General features: G+C 46.5%; 10 protein-coding genes across 10 annotated transcripts; 5 read left to right on the top strand and 5 right to left on the bottom strand.

Moving 5' to 3' along the window:
• Positions 1-11: 11 nt before the first annotated feature.
• On the top strand, positions 12-2,285 carry SEC23 (GTPase-activating protein SEC23; the record flags this gene model as incomplete). The annotated part of the gene is made up of 1 exon (XM_037284492.1): positions 12-2,285. One exon carries the CDS (start codon positions 12-14, stop codon positions 2,283-2,285), a length of 2,274 nt encoding a protein of 757 aa, XP_037140388.1.
• Positions 2,286-2,475: 190 nt separating this feature from the next.
• AOS1 (E1 ubiquitin-activating protein AOS1) lies at positions 2,476-3,519 on the bottom strand (the record flags this gene model as incomplete). Its single annotated transcript, XM_037284493.1, has 1 exon — positions 2,476-3,519. One exon carries the CDS (start codon positions 3,517-3,519, stop codon positions 2,476-2,478), a length of 1,044 nt encoding a protein of 347 aa, XP_037140389.1.
• Positions 3,520-3,756: 237 nt separating this feature from the next.
• On the top strand, positions 3,757-5,694 carry HDA3 (Hda3p; the record flags this gene model as incomplete). The annotated part of the gene is made up of 1 exon (XM_037284494.1): positions 3,757-5,694. One exon carries the CDS (start codon positions 3,757-3,759, stop codon positions 5,692-5,694), a length of 1,938 nt encoding a protein of 645 aa, XP_037140390.1.
• Positions 5,695-5,746: 52 nt separating this feature from the next.
• PRP4 (U4/U6-U5 snRNP complex subunit PRP4) lies at positions 5,747-7,153 on the bottom strand (the record flags this gene model as incomplete). Its single annotated transcript, XM_037284495.1, has 1 exon — positions 5,747-7,153. One exon carries the CDS (start codon positions 7,151-7,153, stop codon positions 5,747-5,749), a length of 1,407 nt encoding a protein of 468 aa, XP_037140391.1.
• Positions 7,154-7,258: 105 nt separating this feature from the next.
• BET2 (Rab geranylgeranyltransferase BET2) lies at positions 7,259-8,236 on the top strand (the record flags this gene model as incomplete). Its single annotated transcript, XM_037284496.1, has 1 exon — positions 7,259-8,236. The coding sequence occupies one exon, from the start codon at positions 7,259-7,261 to the stop codon at positions 8,234-8,236; it is 978 nt and encodes a 325-aa protein (XP_037140392.1).
• A 50-nt stretch (positions 8,237-8,286) lies between these two features.
• Positions 8,287-10,338, bottom strand: DPB2 (DNA polymerase epsilon noncatalytic subunit; the record flags this gene model as incomplete). Its single annotated transcript, XM_037284497.1, has 1 exon — positions 8,287-10,338. The coding sequence occupies one exon, from the start codon at positions 10,336-10,338 to the stop codon at positions 8,287-8,289; it is 2,052 nt and encodes a 683-aa protein (XP_037140393.1).
• A 309-nt stretch (positions 10,339-10,647) lies between these two features.
• On the top strand, positions 10,648-11,625 carry CSA1 (Csa1p; the record flags this gene model as incomplete). Its single annotated transcript, XM_037284498.1, has 1 exon — positions 10,648-11,625. The coding sequence occupies one exon, from the start codon at positions 10,648-10,650 to the stop codon at positions 11,623-11,625; it is 978 nt and encodes a 325-aa protein (XP_037140394.1).
• Positions 11,626-11,667: 42 nt separating this feature from the next.
• Positions 11,668-13,077, top strand: VPS4 (AAA family ATPase VPS4; the record flags this gene model as incomplete). The annotated part of the gene is made up of 1 exon (XM_037284499.1): positions 11,668-13,077. The coding sequence occupies one exon, from the start codon at positions 11,668-11,670 to the stop codon at positions 13,075-13,077; it is 1,410 nt and encodes a 469-aa protein (XP_037140395.1).
• Positions 13,078-13,146: 69 nt separating this feature from the next.
• HG536_0F00460 (pyridoxal 5'-phosphate synthase) lies at positions 13,147-13,746 on the bottom strand (the record flags this gene model as incomplete). The annotated part of the gene is made up of 1 exon (XM_037284500.1): positions 13,147-13,746. The coding sequence occupies one exon, from the start codon at positions 13,744-13,746 to the stop codon at positions 13,147-13,149; it is 600 nt and encodes a 199-aa protein (XP_037140396.1).
• Positions 13,747-13,987: 241 nt separating this feature from the next.
• PDP3 (Pdp3p) lies at positions 13,988-14,929 on the bottom strand (the record flags this gene model as incomplete). Its single annotated transcript, XM_037284501.1, has 1 exon — positions 13,988-14,929. The coding sequence occupies one exon, from the start codon at positions 14,927-14,929 to the stop codon at positions 13,988-13,990; it is 942 nt and encodes a 313-aa protein (XP_037140397.1).
• Positions 14,930-15,175: the final 246 nt, after the last annotated feature.

Below are 15,175 nucleotides of genomic sequence, written 5' to 3' on the forward strand. Positions count from 1 at the left end.
CTGATATTGACATGGATTTCGAGACTAATGAAGATATCAATGGGGTTCGCTTCTCCTGGAACGTGTTTCCTTCTACCAGGACAGACGCTAACAAGAACGTTGTGCCAGTTGGATGTCTTTACACGCCGTTGAAGGAGTACGAAGAATTGAATGTGGCTCCTTACAATCCGGTAGTTTGTGCGGGTCCACAATGTAAAGGAATTTTGAACCCTTACTGTGCGATTGATCCAAGAAACAACTCGTGGACATGTCCGATCTGTAATTCCAGAAACCATTTACCTGCCCAATACGCGAATATGACGCAGGAGAACATGCCGATTGAGCTGCAGCATACCACCGTAGAGTATATCACGAACAGACCTGTGCAGATTCCTCCGATTTTCTTCTTCGTGGTTGACATTACCGCAGAACAGGAAAACCTGGACGCTTTGAAAGAGAGCATTGCGACATCTTTGTCACTGTTGCCTCCAAATGCGTACGTGGGTTTGATCACGTATGGTAACGTTGTGCAGTTACATGACTTGTCGAGCCAGGGTATCGATAGATGCAACGTGTTCAGAGGCGACAGGGAATACCAGTTGGAGCAGCTTGTTGAAATGTTGACTGGCCAAAGACCAAGCAGTTCTATAGGTGCCATGCCTAATGCGAAGATCACTCCGTTCTCGTTGAACAGGTTTTTTTTGCCATTGGAGCAGGTAGAGTTTAAGTTGAACCAATTACTGGAAAATCTCACTCCAGACCAATGGACGGTGCATGCAGGACATAGACCTTTGAGGGCGACAGGTTCAGCGTTGAATATCGCGTCTTTGTTGTTACAAGGCTGCTACAAAAATGTTGCCGCTAGGATTATTCTCTTTGCTTCGGGTCCTTGCACAGTAGCTCCTGGTCTTATTGTTTCAAGTGAGTTGAAAGATCCTCTGAGGTCCCACCATGACATTGACTCCGATCGTGCTAGTCATTACAAGAAGGCCTGCAAGTATTACAACCAGTTGGCTGAAAGAGTGGCTCAAAACGGCCATACTGTGGATGTCTTTGCCGGTTGTTATGATCAAATCGGCATGTCTGAGATGAAACAATTGACGGATTCGACCGGTGGTATCTTACTGCTGACTGATGCTTTCTCAACAGCGATTTTCAAGCAATCATATATGAGATTGTTTGCCAAGGATGAAGAAGGTTATTTGAAGATGGCTTTCAATGGTAGCATGTCTGTGAAGACGAGTAAGGAGTTAAAACTACAGGGTTTGATCGGCCATGCCTCGGCTGTGAAAAAAAGCGATGGAAACAACGTCAGTGACTCGGAAATTGGCATTGGTGGTACATCTACATGGAAGATGTCTGCTTTGTCACCAAATCATACTTATGCAGTATTTTTTGAGATAGCAAACACCGCTGCCGCAACTCCCGTTGTTGCTGACAGACCTCGTTTGGCATACACGCAGTTCATCACCAATTATCAACACTCTTCTGGTACCAACCGTGTTAGAGTGACAACCGTTGCAAACCAATTATTACCATTCGGCGCGCCTGCAATTGCAGCATCCTTCGATCAAGAGGCGGCCGCTGTGCTGATGGCCCGGATAGCGGTTTACAAAGCAGAGTCCGATGATGGTGCTGATGTGATCAGATGGATTGATAGGACGCTGATCAAACTATGTCAAAAGTACGCGGATTATAATAAGGACGATCCATCTTCTTTCAGATTGGCGCCAAACTTCTCTCTGTACCCCCAATTTACTTATTATCTGAGAAGATCGCAATTTCTAAGTGTGTTCAATAACTCCCCTGATGAAACCGCATTTTACAGGCACATTTTCACGAGAGAGGACACGACAAACTCATTAATTATGATTCAACCGACGCTGACTTCTTTCTCCATGGAGGACGACCCCCAGCCAGTCCTGCTTGACTCTGTGTCAGTGAAACCCAACACTATCCTGTTGCTAGACACCTTCTTCTTCATTTTAATATACCATGGTGAGCAGATCGCTCAATGGAGAAAGGCAGGCTACCAGGACGATCCTCAATACTCAGCCTTCAAATCTTTGTTGGAGGAGCCTAAGCTGGAAGCCGCAGAACTGCTGGTTGACAGATTCCCACTTCCAAGATTCATCGACACTGAAGCCGGCGGATCTCAAGCCAGATTCTTGTTATCTAAGCTTAACCCATCCGATAGCTACCAGGATGCCTCCCATGGTGGTTCTACGATTGTTCTGACTGACGACGTTTCATTACAAAACTTTATGACGCATTTGCAACAGGTAGCTGTGAGCGGCCAAACATAGCAGGAGCATAAGTCTTCGCTAGTCTCCCTGATAAAATCATGCATTCCAGGTGCAGTGAGAATAGTTTGCCATTCCTGTTGATGAAATAAAGGGAGACGGATATCTGTTCATCGGATGCGGTATCAACTTGTATTTTACAACTTGGATTCTACGTAGTCTAGGAAAACTTAAACTTTCATAAATCATTATATCAAACTTCAAGTATCGGCATATCAAGAGTAATACCATCAAGAACGACGAAGTTGTTCAACGGCGCTTGTCTCTTCCCTAAAATATTTATTACATCTTGAGCGACAGCACCTCCGATGATGGCAGCAACAGGAGAAAACTCGACCCCAGCTTGCTCGAAAAACTGCTCCACATAGCTGTCTTTCAGCACACTCTCTGGTATCTGTAACTGTTGACATGCCAATAATGCTTCACGCTTCAATTCTCCACTAGTTTGACATTGTTTATTGGAGAAAAGAGCGAACGTCAACGGTACGGCACTGGAAACTCTCTTCATTTGGCGACGATTTAATTTACCAGCCAAGCTTGCCGTCCGCAACACATCTTCGAATGTCTTGAAATAGTTGCGAGTGGTGATTATCTCGTAGTATTTCGTCTCGCCCTCTTCCTGCCGCTGGTCCTCGACACCCACAATTTCCGTATTGGCTGAGGTCTTGCCCAAACTGGTAGCGTTGGAGCTCTTCAGCTTTCTTTCCTCAGCATCAAATTGGATCAGATCAATGAAGATATATGCAAATAACCCATTACAGCCCGCCATATACAGCGGAATTCCATAATGTCTTGTTATCTTGTTTAGGCGTATCATTCCATCGCGACTCATCTGGGTTCCTAGAACGAGATCAAATCCGCTGAAGTAACTCATTTCCTTGGATTCAAAAGAATCTGTGTCAAAATTGATTTGTACTCTGGGATTCATCTCCAATACACGGCTTCTGGCAGCATCAAGCCTGTACGATCCAACATCAGACTGACCAACAAAGAACTGGCTCGAAAGATCTTCCTCAGTAACCCTTTGATTGTCCAATATTGTGAGTGACCCGAGACCGCTCAGCACTACATTCTTGGTGATCTCAGTACCAATAGAACCCAAGTTAATCAACAGCACTCTCGCCGATCGCATTCGGGCCTGCGCAGCCATTCCCCATAGTCTTATCTGCCTATCATAAAGTGCAATCTCTTCTTCGCTGAGCTGCTCATTCTTTCGCGAGTCCGGTACCGATGCCATTATCCTGAGCAAGGGCTCTCTCAGCTTGAGATGATCGAATTGGCCTATGCTCTCTGTATATCTTCAACTCTTAGCCCTTCGAGGGTAAAAAATTGCATACTTATAGCTCTTATAAGCACTAAAAATCAGAGCAGTCTGGCAAATATATAGAACTGGCCACTAGCTAGCTTTGGATGTGTTCCAGTGGTAACCTTGGGACGTACTGAAGGGAGACAAGACATTCTGGCAACTAGCAGGATGGATCTGCTCGAGATTTTAGACACTAAACCGGTTCCCGCGATTGTGGATGCGAGAACGTTGGGAATCGCCGAAGATACTTCTGGAGACTATTGGCTGCCAACTACTATGTGCCTGTATCAGAAGGAGCTGACAGATCAGATTGTCTCTTTGCATTATTCTGATATTTTGCGATACTTTGAGACCAATGACTACAAGGAAGATGTGATTGTGGAGTCTATGAAAACGATGTGTCTGAATAGTGCATACGTTGCGACTCATCCATACCTACTCATCGATCACCACATGCCAAGGTCGCTGATTACCAAGGACATTCCCGGCCAGCTGGCGGAGACAAGTGGAAAGTTCACGGCTCTGAGAGATCTAATGAACCTTGTTCAGGAGTATGAAACTGACACGGCGATTGCGTGTAGGCCAGGTAGAACGATGGATCTTTTGGAGGCGTTATTGCTGGGAAACAAGGTTTGTATAAAACGATACGACAAGCACTCGATCAAGTCGAAGCAACGGGCTCGTTCCTTCCCCTGTACCTGCCATATCTTTCCCTCACATGGTCTTAAACTGGAGAAGAACTCGCTTAAAACATCGGGCCAGTTTGATATGCTGATTTGCCTTGACCCAACGGTGGATACGACAAACGAACAAATACAGCGCATTTTGCGTCACAAGAGGAACCCAAAAAGCTCTGAAGCGGTCGCGCCAATTGTAAGGTTGGCCACAATCAACTCGGTAGACCACTGCGAGCTCTACTTTGGCAAACAGTATCAAAGGAACAGTAGAGAGTTTTTGGAAAGCGTCACTGCCGCGGTGGTTGTTTTGCGGGACAGAGTCGGAATCCTGCCGCCAGATTTGAGGCCTATATACTCTCAGAATCTGAGGTATCTGATAAACTGGTTAGAAGACCCTAGTATTCCTTGGCCCTTGCCCAACGTATATCGCGTGAACAAGTACACCTCTATGGACGTCGAAAGATCATTGCTAACAGAGGTGCATTACAGCCAGGTCGAAGATGAACTAGATGCTGCATTTAATGGAAAGAAACGTGGACGCAGTAAGACTGAAAAAGGCACTGGAAGGCCAGCGGATGTTTCATCTTTTTATTCCTCCAAGAGGTTAAAGAACGACTATACCACGAACCCATCGAAACAGAACATGGCAGAGCTAACAGGAATCACTACAGCAGATGAAGCATCACATGCGGACTACCATCTGTCCAGTGGGATTCTTACGCATAGACTTATACAATCAATGGGTCAGACATATGTTGATCTAGCCATTCAAACGAGGGAATATAGGAGTTACATCGAGATGGATGCTATTCAGGAAGCGCATAAAAGTACACTTTACGATAAGCTATCTGAGGTGGAAGACAAAGTTGCCGCCATCGTTGCGAAGGAGAAAGACAACATGTTGCAGGCGAACCGAATTGATGACGTGAACGAGAATAAACGCCAAGAAATACAAAAGGTCGAGGCTAATATTGAAAGATTGTTAGGAAAGTTATCTGACAAGGCCGGTAAGTTTGGGCAATTGAAGGAACTGTATGAGAGATGTAGTAGTTTGGCTGATTGTATTGATAAAGAAAAGAATGTAAGCAAATCTAAAGAATCCGAGCAAGAATACACGTTAAAAGAATGTGAGCGGGCTGATTGCTCAATCAGTGATAGCAAAGCCGAATTGGACGCAATCACTGAGAATTCCAAGCGATTGCGTGAGGAGCTAAACTCGGCGTTCGATCAGTCTAACATTGAAAGGCAAGAAATTGAACAAAGAATTGCAACCATGTTACCTGCGATAGAGATTGAGAAAGCTTATTGCAAGGATCTCAACAACAAGCTCAGCCAAATCGTTGACCAGCTAAATAGTATGCCACAATCGAGACTTGGTCTTTTAAACGGCAAAGGTAGCAGCAGCAGGCGACATAAGAACACAGCTTAATATTACAAACTATAGCATCGATAGTAGTCTATATAGATTTTGGTAGCATTACTCAATCCTGGGTCCATAGCTTAACCGATCTGTCCCAACCACCACTCACAACCATGTTACCATTCAAGTCTATGTCCAAGGTCAGAATCTTATCAACGTGCCCTTTTAGTACCGCCACGTTGACCCAATTATCGCTGCTATAAACTTTGATATTCTTATCATAGCTTCCAGACATCAGAAATTTACCATTCAATTTGTTGAACCGCACCACGGAAACAGTGCTATCGTGAGCCAATATAGTCTGTGCCTGAGTACTTTTTCTCACGTCCCAGACATTGACGGTCCCGTCACCGCCAGCAGTCGCTAGATGATATCCATTGGGGGACCAATCTACGCTGTAAACTGGTTTCATATGGCCTGCTAGCGACATAACGCTCTTCCCGGAGCGAATGTCCCACGCCACCGGAGTACAATCGAACCCACCACTACATAGGAGAGCACCGTCAGAGTGAAAAGCTATACAATACACTTCCCTGCTATGCCCTTCCTGCAGCAGAAGTTCCTGCTGCGTCTGTATATCCCAAAGCCTCCAGGTTTTATCAAAAGAGCAGCTGGCAACATATTTACCGCTCGGATGAAACTTGGTGCCAGCAACTCGTCTTTCATGGCCCTCGAAAGCTATCGTTGGTCGGAGCTCTCCTGCGGCGGCTGAGAATAGTTTTACTTGACCATCTTCGCCTCCGGTTGCCAGAAGGTCGCCAGTTGCATTCCAGTCAACTTCTCCAACCTTTCCGTTGTGTGCTTGCTCTACAACGCTCAGGACCTCCAGGTTCTTGGTTGAGATGGTTTTCAAACTGCCATCCCAACTGCCAATGGCAGCATAACAGTCATCGGGAGAGAGCCTGACATGGGAGATAGGACGCGTTGAAGCGACCTGCGAGCCAGCGAGGGCTAGATTCTTCAAACGTTGCGCTAGGTTTCGCCTTTCCTTGATTTCCCTCTTCATATCAAAACTAATGGCATCTTGAGTCTCCCTCTTAAGCCTTTTCCTTGCATTGTGAATAGAAAACCCTACCAGAAACTTCCTAGCCTTAATAAGCTCTTGTCTAGCCGGCGTGTAGAACTCCTCATCTTCCTCATCTTCATATGTGTCACTTCCTTCTGCTATAGATTGCTTATCCAACAGCGTAGCTTCAAATGTATTCATGTGAGCCTTGTTGCTCACCAGGAGCTCAATCAATCTTCCTCTCCTAGCATACTCATTCTCGCCCGCAGTAGACTCAGGTTCCCGAAGTAGTCTCAGCAATCTTCTCACCTCGAGATCCTCTGTGGGGACTTGATGGTACCTCTGATCTGTCTGGAAATGGAGCCTCCGAAGCGTCTCCTGGACATTCACGCCGTCCTTATTGGGTTTATCGTCAATCTGAATCTCTAAATCCTCATAAGCAATGCCACGTTGATCAGCCATCTCGAGTTGATCCAGTCTCTTGTCGCATGGTTCCTAACAATGTCAAGTGAAAGGTGATTCTACAAGGTCATCTTCAAACATCGCTATAACTAACACTGGCAAAGTATGACTGAAGAGCTACGGTTGTTGAAGGAGAAGCACATTAAGTACATCGAAGCTCTCGACAAGAAACAGGACAGCTATGAGTACTGGTTGACCGAGCATTTAAGATTGAACGGTGTCTATTGGGGGCTGACTGCTTTATGCCTGATGGATGCTGAGAATACATTTGACAAAACCCAAGTGATTGATTTTGTGCTGAAATGCTATGTTGAAGCTACAGGTGGGTTCGCACCTTTCCCAAGACACGATGCACATCTTTTGACTACGTTGTCAGCTATTCAGATTCTGAAGACTTATGATTCACTGGACATCCTCTCACCAGATCAAGTCAAAAAATGCATCGAATTCGTCAGGGGAAACCAGCTAGAGGATGGTTCCTTCCAAGGCGACAAGTTTGGCGAAATCGATATAAGATTCGTCTATACCGCTTTAAGCACCCTCTCGATACTGGAGAGTCTAACGCCCGAGGTTGTGGAGCCAGCCGTCAAGTTTATTCTTCGATGCTATAATTTTGACGGAGGCTTCGGACTGTGTCCTGGAGCAGAGAGCCATGCGGCTTGGGCGTTTACTTCCCTTGGAGCGTTGGCCATTGTGGACCGTTTAGGTGACCTAACGGATGAACAGCTGAATGAGATCGGCTGGTGGTTGTGCGAGCGACAAGTTCCCGAGGGAGGTCTCAATGGCCGTCCCGGTAAACTGCCTGATGTGTGCTACAGTTGGTGGGTTTTAGCGTCGCTAGCTCTTATCAACAAGCTTGAATGGATAGACTACGAAAAGCTTAGAGAGTACATACTGAGATGCCAGGATGAGAAGAAGGGAGGCATAAGCGACAGACCAGATAACGAAGTGGATGTCTTCCATACGTTGTTTGGAATCGCGGGTCTAAGTTTAATGGGTTTCGAAGACTTGAAGCCAATCGATCCTGTCTATTGCATGCCTCCATCCGTGACGAAGACGATTAGAAAGTATCCATATGAATAAAAATGCTAGTGATATATATTACTTCAGACGTCCCATGCAAAGTAACCATGCTAAAAGAAAACTTCTTCCATGGAAGCCTTCTTCATTGAGGGGTTATACTCGATATATCTGGCTCTTCTGCCGATCATAAACTTACCAGGATTCAATGCCTTGCAGCCATTATACGTTAGATCAAATCGTGGGGCTGTTGTGTCGCAGAATATTAGCGTTGATGGTATAGGATGCAAAGTCAGTGCATTGTCGTTGCTCCACGCTATCGGCCTAATTGACGTTAGAAACGGTGACAAGTGCCCCTGGTCTAGTACAGTCTTGACCAATTTTCGAGATTCCCGGACCTTCATTGGTAGCTGATCGTCTGCCTTGATTAGCTGCCGGATTGCAGTTACTTCCGGGTTTGCTGATTTATCGTGTGACTGAGCCAGAATCTCCATGGGGAACGGTACGCTATGCCTCTTGAATCTTTCTGTAATATCATCTCGAATAATCACTATTTCTTGCGATAGATACGCCATTCTCGCTGGATTCGAGGCAAATATTATCTTCCTGCATACTTTCCTCAGCTTATGTGTAAACCGCGATGGCACAGGTTGCTGTGGTAAGATATGCGCGGCTCCCATGGAAACCATCGAGCCCCAGGCGTCGTTCACTCCAGGTACAAAAACGAGTGTTGAAGCCTCAGCAATATTTTCAAACTGTGATATGAGATCTGCTAGTTCATCGAAATTATTCCTATACTGGACTGTTGAACTAATATTCTTACTATTCATTGAAGCGTGAACAGGCACTGCTGTGAATGAGCCATGGAAAACTATCATTGTTGGAGGGTCATCATCGAGGGGAGTCAGCACCTTTCTAAGAGCCTGCATTGTGTCCATCTCATCCAGAAAGATGTCACCACCAAGGAGCACTATTCGGTGATCTGTCAACTCTTTCTCAAGGTAATACAGTCTAATTTTCAGTTCATTGTCAAGCCTAGAGATATAGTTAGAGCTTGTCTGCCCATGCAATCCGAGCAAATCGAGATTTCCAATCGCTTCGAGAGTTTGCTCTCTCTTTTCGCCTGGTGGGTGCGTGATAGATGAGACATGGAATTTGTTGCCCACAGTAAAGTATATTCCCTCCACTAGCACAATGCAGCCTGGTACGTAATATAATCCGCCCGTTGGCAATGTCTGGCTGATATCAATTTCTATGCAACCTGAGGGATCTTCCATACACCAGTGTCCTTTAGAGTTTCGGCTTAGCAGGCCAAGCAACAGAAAATTCTGTCCGTCACGTCCCAACAGGTTTTTAATCTGGGTTATCGACATGGCTGCCGAGACACTTGCCGAAGACTTGTCAAGATCCCGCTGTATCGCCACAATCGAAGATAGAGGATTGAAGTCGTCCATGTCCTGGAAATTTTCATTCCTCATAACTTTATTCCGGACCAAATGGAACCTATTGGGAAACACTCTTGCACTGGCGTTTGTATCACATATTCGACTAGCTAGCGATGCTCCAAAGTCGCTGTTGTGGTCGCGTCTAGCGGGCGTAAAGACGAATGTCAACTTCACCGGATCGTACGAAACTTTGGCCTGATCTGCCGCATTGATTACCTTAAAGTAGTTTCTCCAGTCGAGGTGCTCCTCGTTGGCAATTTGATCGTTTGCGAGATCGCTAACACTGCTTGCCTGTTGCTCAGAGTCCTCCACCAAAACTGCAGCTTCTGATTCCCCTTCTGACACTCGCTGAGTGTCCTTGACAAGCATGCCATCAATGGTGACATTTCGAACTTTGTTGGTAGACTCCACCACGGGTACAGGCTCATTAGCCCGCTCTCGTTCCTTCATCTCATTCACCACATCTGCCACACCTTGCTCATCCACGAAAAGGCCCCGCTCTTGCTGCCTCCAAACCAACGCAAATGTCTCCAGAAACCGCACGGTATCTGCGTTCTTCTTCCAATGCATCCCAAACATGCTGCCAACCACGTCAGCTAACGCCACCAGACCATCAGATTTAATGTTCAAACCGTACTTCTTCGACAGAACCCGGTATGCCATCGGCCTCAAAAGAGGAGGATGGATCTTGACAGGTAGAACATTCCCAGAGTTCAGCATACTGTGGGTCAGCACGGCTACAATGGCTCGCTATTCGTTCCTTTCTCTTGACATCATCTTTCAAGTAGCTACATATTCTAACGTGTCTGCGGAACGCGTCTCTAGCAGCACTAATATTCACTTCGACAACAGGATAACGATAAATAAGGACTGCTCTGGACATCTAGCTAGGTCAATTTGATTCTAGAAGATACTGGTTAGTGGATATTGATAGAGTTGCCTTTTTCCCGGGTCAGATCGCTTGTTGTTTGGCTCTCTCGCTGGCACTTTAAGGTATAAGAGCCACTGTTGATCCCTTCTGATCCAAAGATGCTGGAATCTGTGAAGAAGTATGTTGGAGAGGTGCTGAGCAGTGACCCTCGAAAGAGGGACTTCGGAGATCTAGAAGAGGTGAAAAGGAGAAGACAGAGGCAGAGCCCCATGGGTCAAAGAAATAGAGTGAAGTTGGGGGGTAGAAGTAGGATCAAGACACATGCTAACTTTGCTGGCAATGGTAGCAGACGGATGCCCAGAAAAGAGCGGATGATACGATACAGTGAGGGCGCGGGAGCGAATGCGAGGATTAGGGAACCCGCAGGTGGCCTAAAGGCCGTCTGGAAGTCCCTGAAGACTTTCTTCTCCAGTGAGGACCAGGACCTGGGCCTCATGCAGAAAGCTTGCACCAATCTTGACTCCATGGTGTCACCGAGCAAGCGGCTGTCAGGAGCCGAGGAAAGGAGGCAGTTGAAGGAAAGAATCGCCAGGAGCGAGGCATTCAAGAGGAAAGTGCTGCAAGTGAAGTACGACAGCGAAATGCTCAAGGAGCTTCGAGTCGGCAGGTCTCGACAGAGAGCCGACGAGACCGCCGCACATAACCTCAGCGACGACCAAGTTACTCTGCTGCAGAAGAAGATCGCCCACCTAGAAAGCGAGCTCAAGAACTCGCGGGAAGACCTTCGAATAACCCAGAAGAGACTGAAATTCGCTAACGAGAAGAACGCTTTGCTAGAGTCCCTGCTGGACGACGCAAACATAGACAGAGAATACGTCAAGTCTAGAAGAGATATCAAGAACATACAACGGGACAACCTGATACCGGAAAGCGAGCTACCGCCCTCGCCAAGACGCGCGGTGAACCCACTGTACACCTCGAGCCCGATGCGTAACGGGTCGAAAGATGAGTCCGCTGCCGCCACAGACTTCTACAGCAAGTATCCCAAGATCCCTGAAACTGAAGCACTCGCCAAGAACCAAAAGAACGACTCTCTATCGCCCATTAGAATCGACTATTCCAAGTATTCTATGTGAATTGGCAGCAGGTTACCCGGGTCAGGTTTATTCAACAGTGATATGCTAAGTATAACCACGCTAGTTAAAGAACTTTTAGCTTCGATCCAGCCCTACCCTCCTAAAGGTTGCTCTGAGTCCAGTCCCATCAACGGTTGTCCAGCTGAGCTGCAGGGCTTCATGAGTACCGGAGACTTCCTGACGAAAGGCATTGAGCTGATTCAAAAGGCCATTGATTTGGACACGGCGACGCAGTATGAAGACGCATACACTGCTTACTACAATGGTTTGGATTATTTGATGCTGGCATTGAAGTATGAGAAGAACCCCAAGTCGAAGGAGCTGATTAGGACTAAGTTTACTGAGTATCTGAATCGGGCAGAACAATTGAAGCAACACTTGGATGCTGAGGAGGAGAATAAGAAGAGCAAGATAGACTCTCGAGGAAACAACGGCAATGCAAGGAAGATATCTGACGATGATAATTCGGATGACAGCAAGAAACTGCGAGGGGCACTGTCAGGGGCAATTCTAACGGAGAAGCCCAACGTTAGGTGGGAAGATATAGCGGGATTAGAAGGAGCAAAGGATGCTTTGAAGGAAGCCGTGATACTGCCGGTCAAGTTTCCACATCTGTTTAAAGGAAACCGTAAGCCTACCGCGGGGATCTTGCTCTATGGCCCTCCTGGAACAGGTAAATCTTACTTAGCGAAGGCTGTTGCCACCGAGGCCAATTCTACCTTCTTTAGCATCAGTTCAAGTGACTTGGTCTCGAAGTGGATGGGTGAATCGGAAAGACTAGTCAAGCAACTGTTTGCAATGGCGCGTGAGAATAAACCATCCATCATCTTTATCGATGAGGTTGATGCATTGACTGGCCAAAGAGGTGAAGGGGAGAGTGAAGCGAGTAGAAGAATCAAGACAGAATTGCTGGTCCAGATGAACGGTGTGGGCACGGACTCAGAAGGTGTACTTGTGTTGGGCGCCACGAATATTCCATGGCAACTGGATAGCGCTATCAGAAGAAGATTCGAAAAGAGAATATATATTCCCCTTCCAGATCTGGCTGCAAGGACTAAAATGTTTGAAATTAACGTTGGCGAAACGCCTTGTTCCCTCAACAAGGAAGATTTTAGAACTTTAGGCCAAATGACTGAGGGCTATTCCGGTAGTGATATCGCAGTGGCAGTTAAGGATGCGCTTATGCAGCCAATTCGCAAAATCCAAATGGCTACCCATTTCAAAGATGTCTCTGATGATCCCCATCACAGGAGACTGACACCCTGCTCGCCTGGTGATGAAGGTGGTTTCGAGATAAGCTGGACCGATATAGGAGCAGACGAACTGCAGGAGCCAGAGCTGACCATAAAGGATTTCCTGAAGGCTATCAAGACCACAAGGCCGACCGTTAACGATGAAGATTTACGCAAGCAACAGCAATTCACAAACGATTTTGGGCAAGAGGGCAACTAGACGGGAGAATTGGCGTCATAAGCCATGTGTACAGAAAAATTAACAACTATAGAAGGCTAAGAAAACAGCTTATTTGTAGATACTCGTATTGTTCTCATTATCCGTGACCTTGGCGCTTTCAATCTTGACCTTGACGATAACCGTCTTGTCGCTTTGAATAAACACATGCGCATCAGGGTTTGCTCTGAGCAGCAGATCTTTGTAATGCTTAGACTCGTCGCTGCTGGGATCAATTATGGTGCCATGTCCTCTGATGGTAGCGCTCATCTGGAACAATTCCGCCTGGTTCAGCTCCTGCAGCAGGTTCAGCAGCTTGCTTGACTCGGGAACACCAGTGGTCGTAGCATGAGATGGTTCGGGCGTAGGGGTTTGAGATACACTGTGCTTCCGTACCGAAAGGTTCTTTGCTGTCACCCAATCGTGGAACAGCAGTGACACCATAGGGTTGACCAAGATATTAGCGTATTTCTCAGTATTATCCAAAGTGGCAAAGATAATGTAGTCACTTGAACGATCACTAGAGATGTACGTCTTACTGCTAGGAACGTATATGTAATTCATCAGCGAGACTGAAGGCATACCATCCTTGGAGGCTGTAGCCACATGGACGTACTTCGAAGTCTTAATCAAATCGATCAAATGATCCGGAAATTTACCAACCAAAGACATTGCTAAATCGACTGTAAACCGCTGGGTTGGAACTGATCAGAACAGCTTAACAGACTCCTAAAGGGTCCATTATATGTGAGCTGAGAACCTTTACCTTATGGATCCCTTCTAGAGCAAGAAATAGAGCTATCATGTGACAGTTGGACACTGATATTAAACTATACTATTACACATTTGATTGCTCGTAGGGTGGCCTACGTTGTCTCCGACTACCTGTAGTTGGTGAGCTTTGCTGGTATGGCTATATCCCACTGGCTGGAGAGCTGGTACTGCGTTGCTCGGTCTTTGCCTTCTCGGCTTTCAATTCTGAAATGTAATGTGCCCACTTCATCAGTATGCTTTTGCATATGGGGTGGAACTCTTCAAGGTCCGAGTCGTTGACTATAACCTTCAATAGCTTGTGGAGCTTGCTTTGCCGTAGGGCGTCGAGGTCGAAAAACGGCGGTTTATTGTCGACGTTTGCATGTATCTTGTGTAGCATCTTGTGGGACTCTGCGATTTCGTCATCTGTTGGCGATGAGTCTCTCTGTACCAGGTTTTTCTGCAGTCTTCTTCTGAAAAGCATGCATATTTCGATCCTTCGGTCGAGATCTAACTTGTTCTTCTTCTCGTCCTCGGTATGGCTTCGCTTGCTGTTTGGCTTCTGTTCTCGCAGCCTTCCATTGCTGTCATCGCTGCTGTCATGAATGGTCCCGTCTCTGTTGTTTCCATCGTCTCTCGTACGTTTGCGCTTATCAGATGCTGGTGGTGACGACTGTTTCCGCTTTTTCGAGTCCGTTTTGCTCAGGAAGGGATCCTCCCCGGCCATTATCTCCTCATCTCCTATTTCTCGCTTCAGCTCTTCGAATCTACTCTCTTCTTTTGCTCTGTTTACTAGGAAGTCATGCAGATTGGTAAAATCCCGGGCCTGCCGATAAGCTTCCAGTAGCTCCTGCTGGTTCTTGGCTTTTGAATTTCCTGTTAAGAACTCTTCGATTGCGGTCGGTTCGAGCTTGTTTAGCCTTTGCGGTTGTTCCCAGTAGTACGTCGGATCATTGAAGAAGCAAACCGCAGCGCAATTGGGTCTTCGCTTGCGGTAAACATCTTTTCGCAGCAGCCTTTGAGGGACCACTACAGCTGGCCAAGGTGGAAATGAGCCAACTTTACACAAAACAAGCTCGCCAGTTTTAAGTTCCTTGGTCATTTTCCCACAGTTTTTCAGCCAAAGCGACGAACGTTAGGAATCAACCACCGCTGGCAATTACACCAAGCTAGATGAGTCTCAGGAAAGACTTAATTAGCAACTTGAGTTTGCCAATGACTGATCAATAGTATTCGATGTCAAGGAATAAACAAAATTCAAATAAGATTCGAGTTACCCGGATCCCTATAATGAGCCCTCATAAAGGCTCCAGTTGCAAATCGCTTGTCTGCTGGGCGTTCTGGCGAC

The sequence above is a fragment of the Torulaspora globosa genome, chromosome 6 (genome assembly GCF_014133895.1).
Source record: "Torulaspora globosa chromosome 6, complete sequence".
Lineage (NCBI taxonomy): Eukaryota > Fungi > Ascomycota > Saccharomycetes > Saccharomycetales > Saccharomycetaceae > Torulaspora > Torulaspora globosa.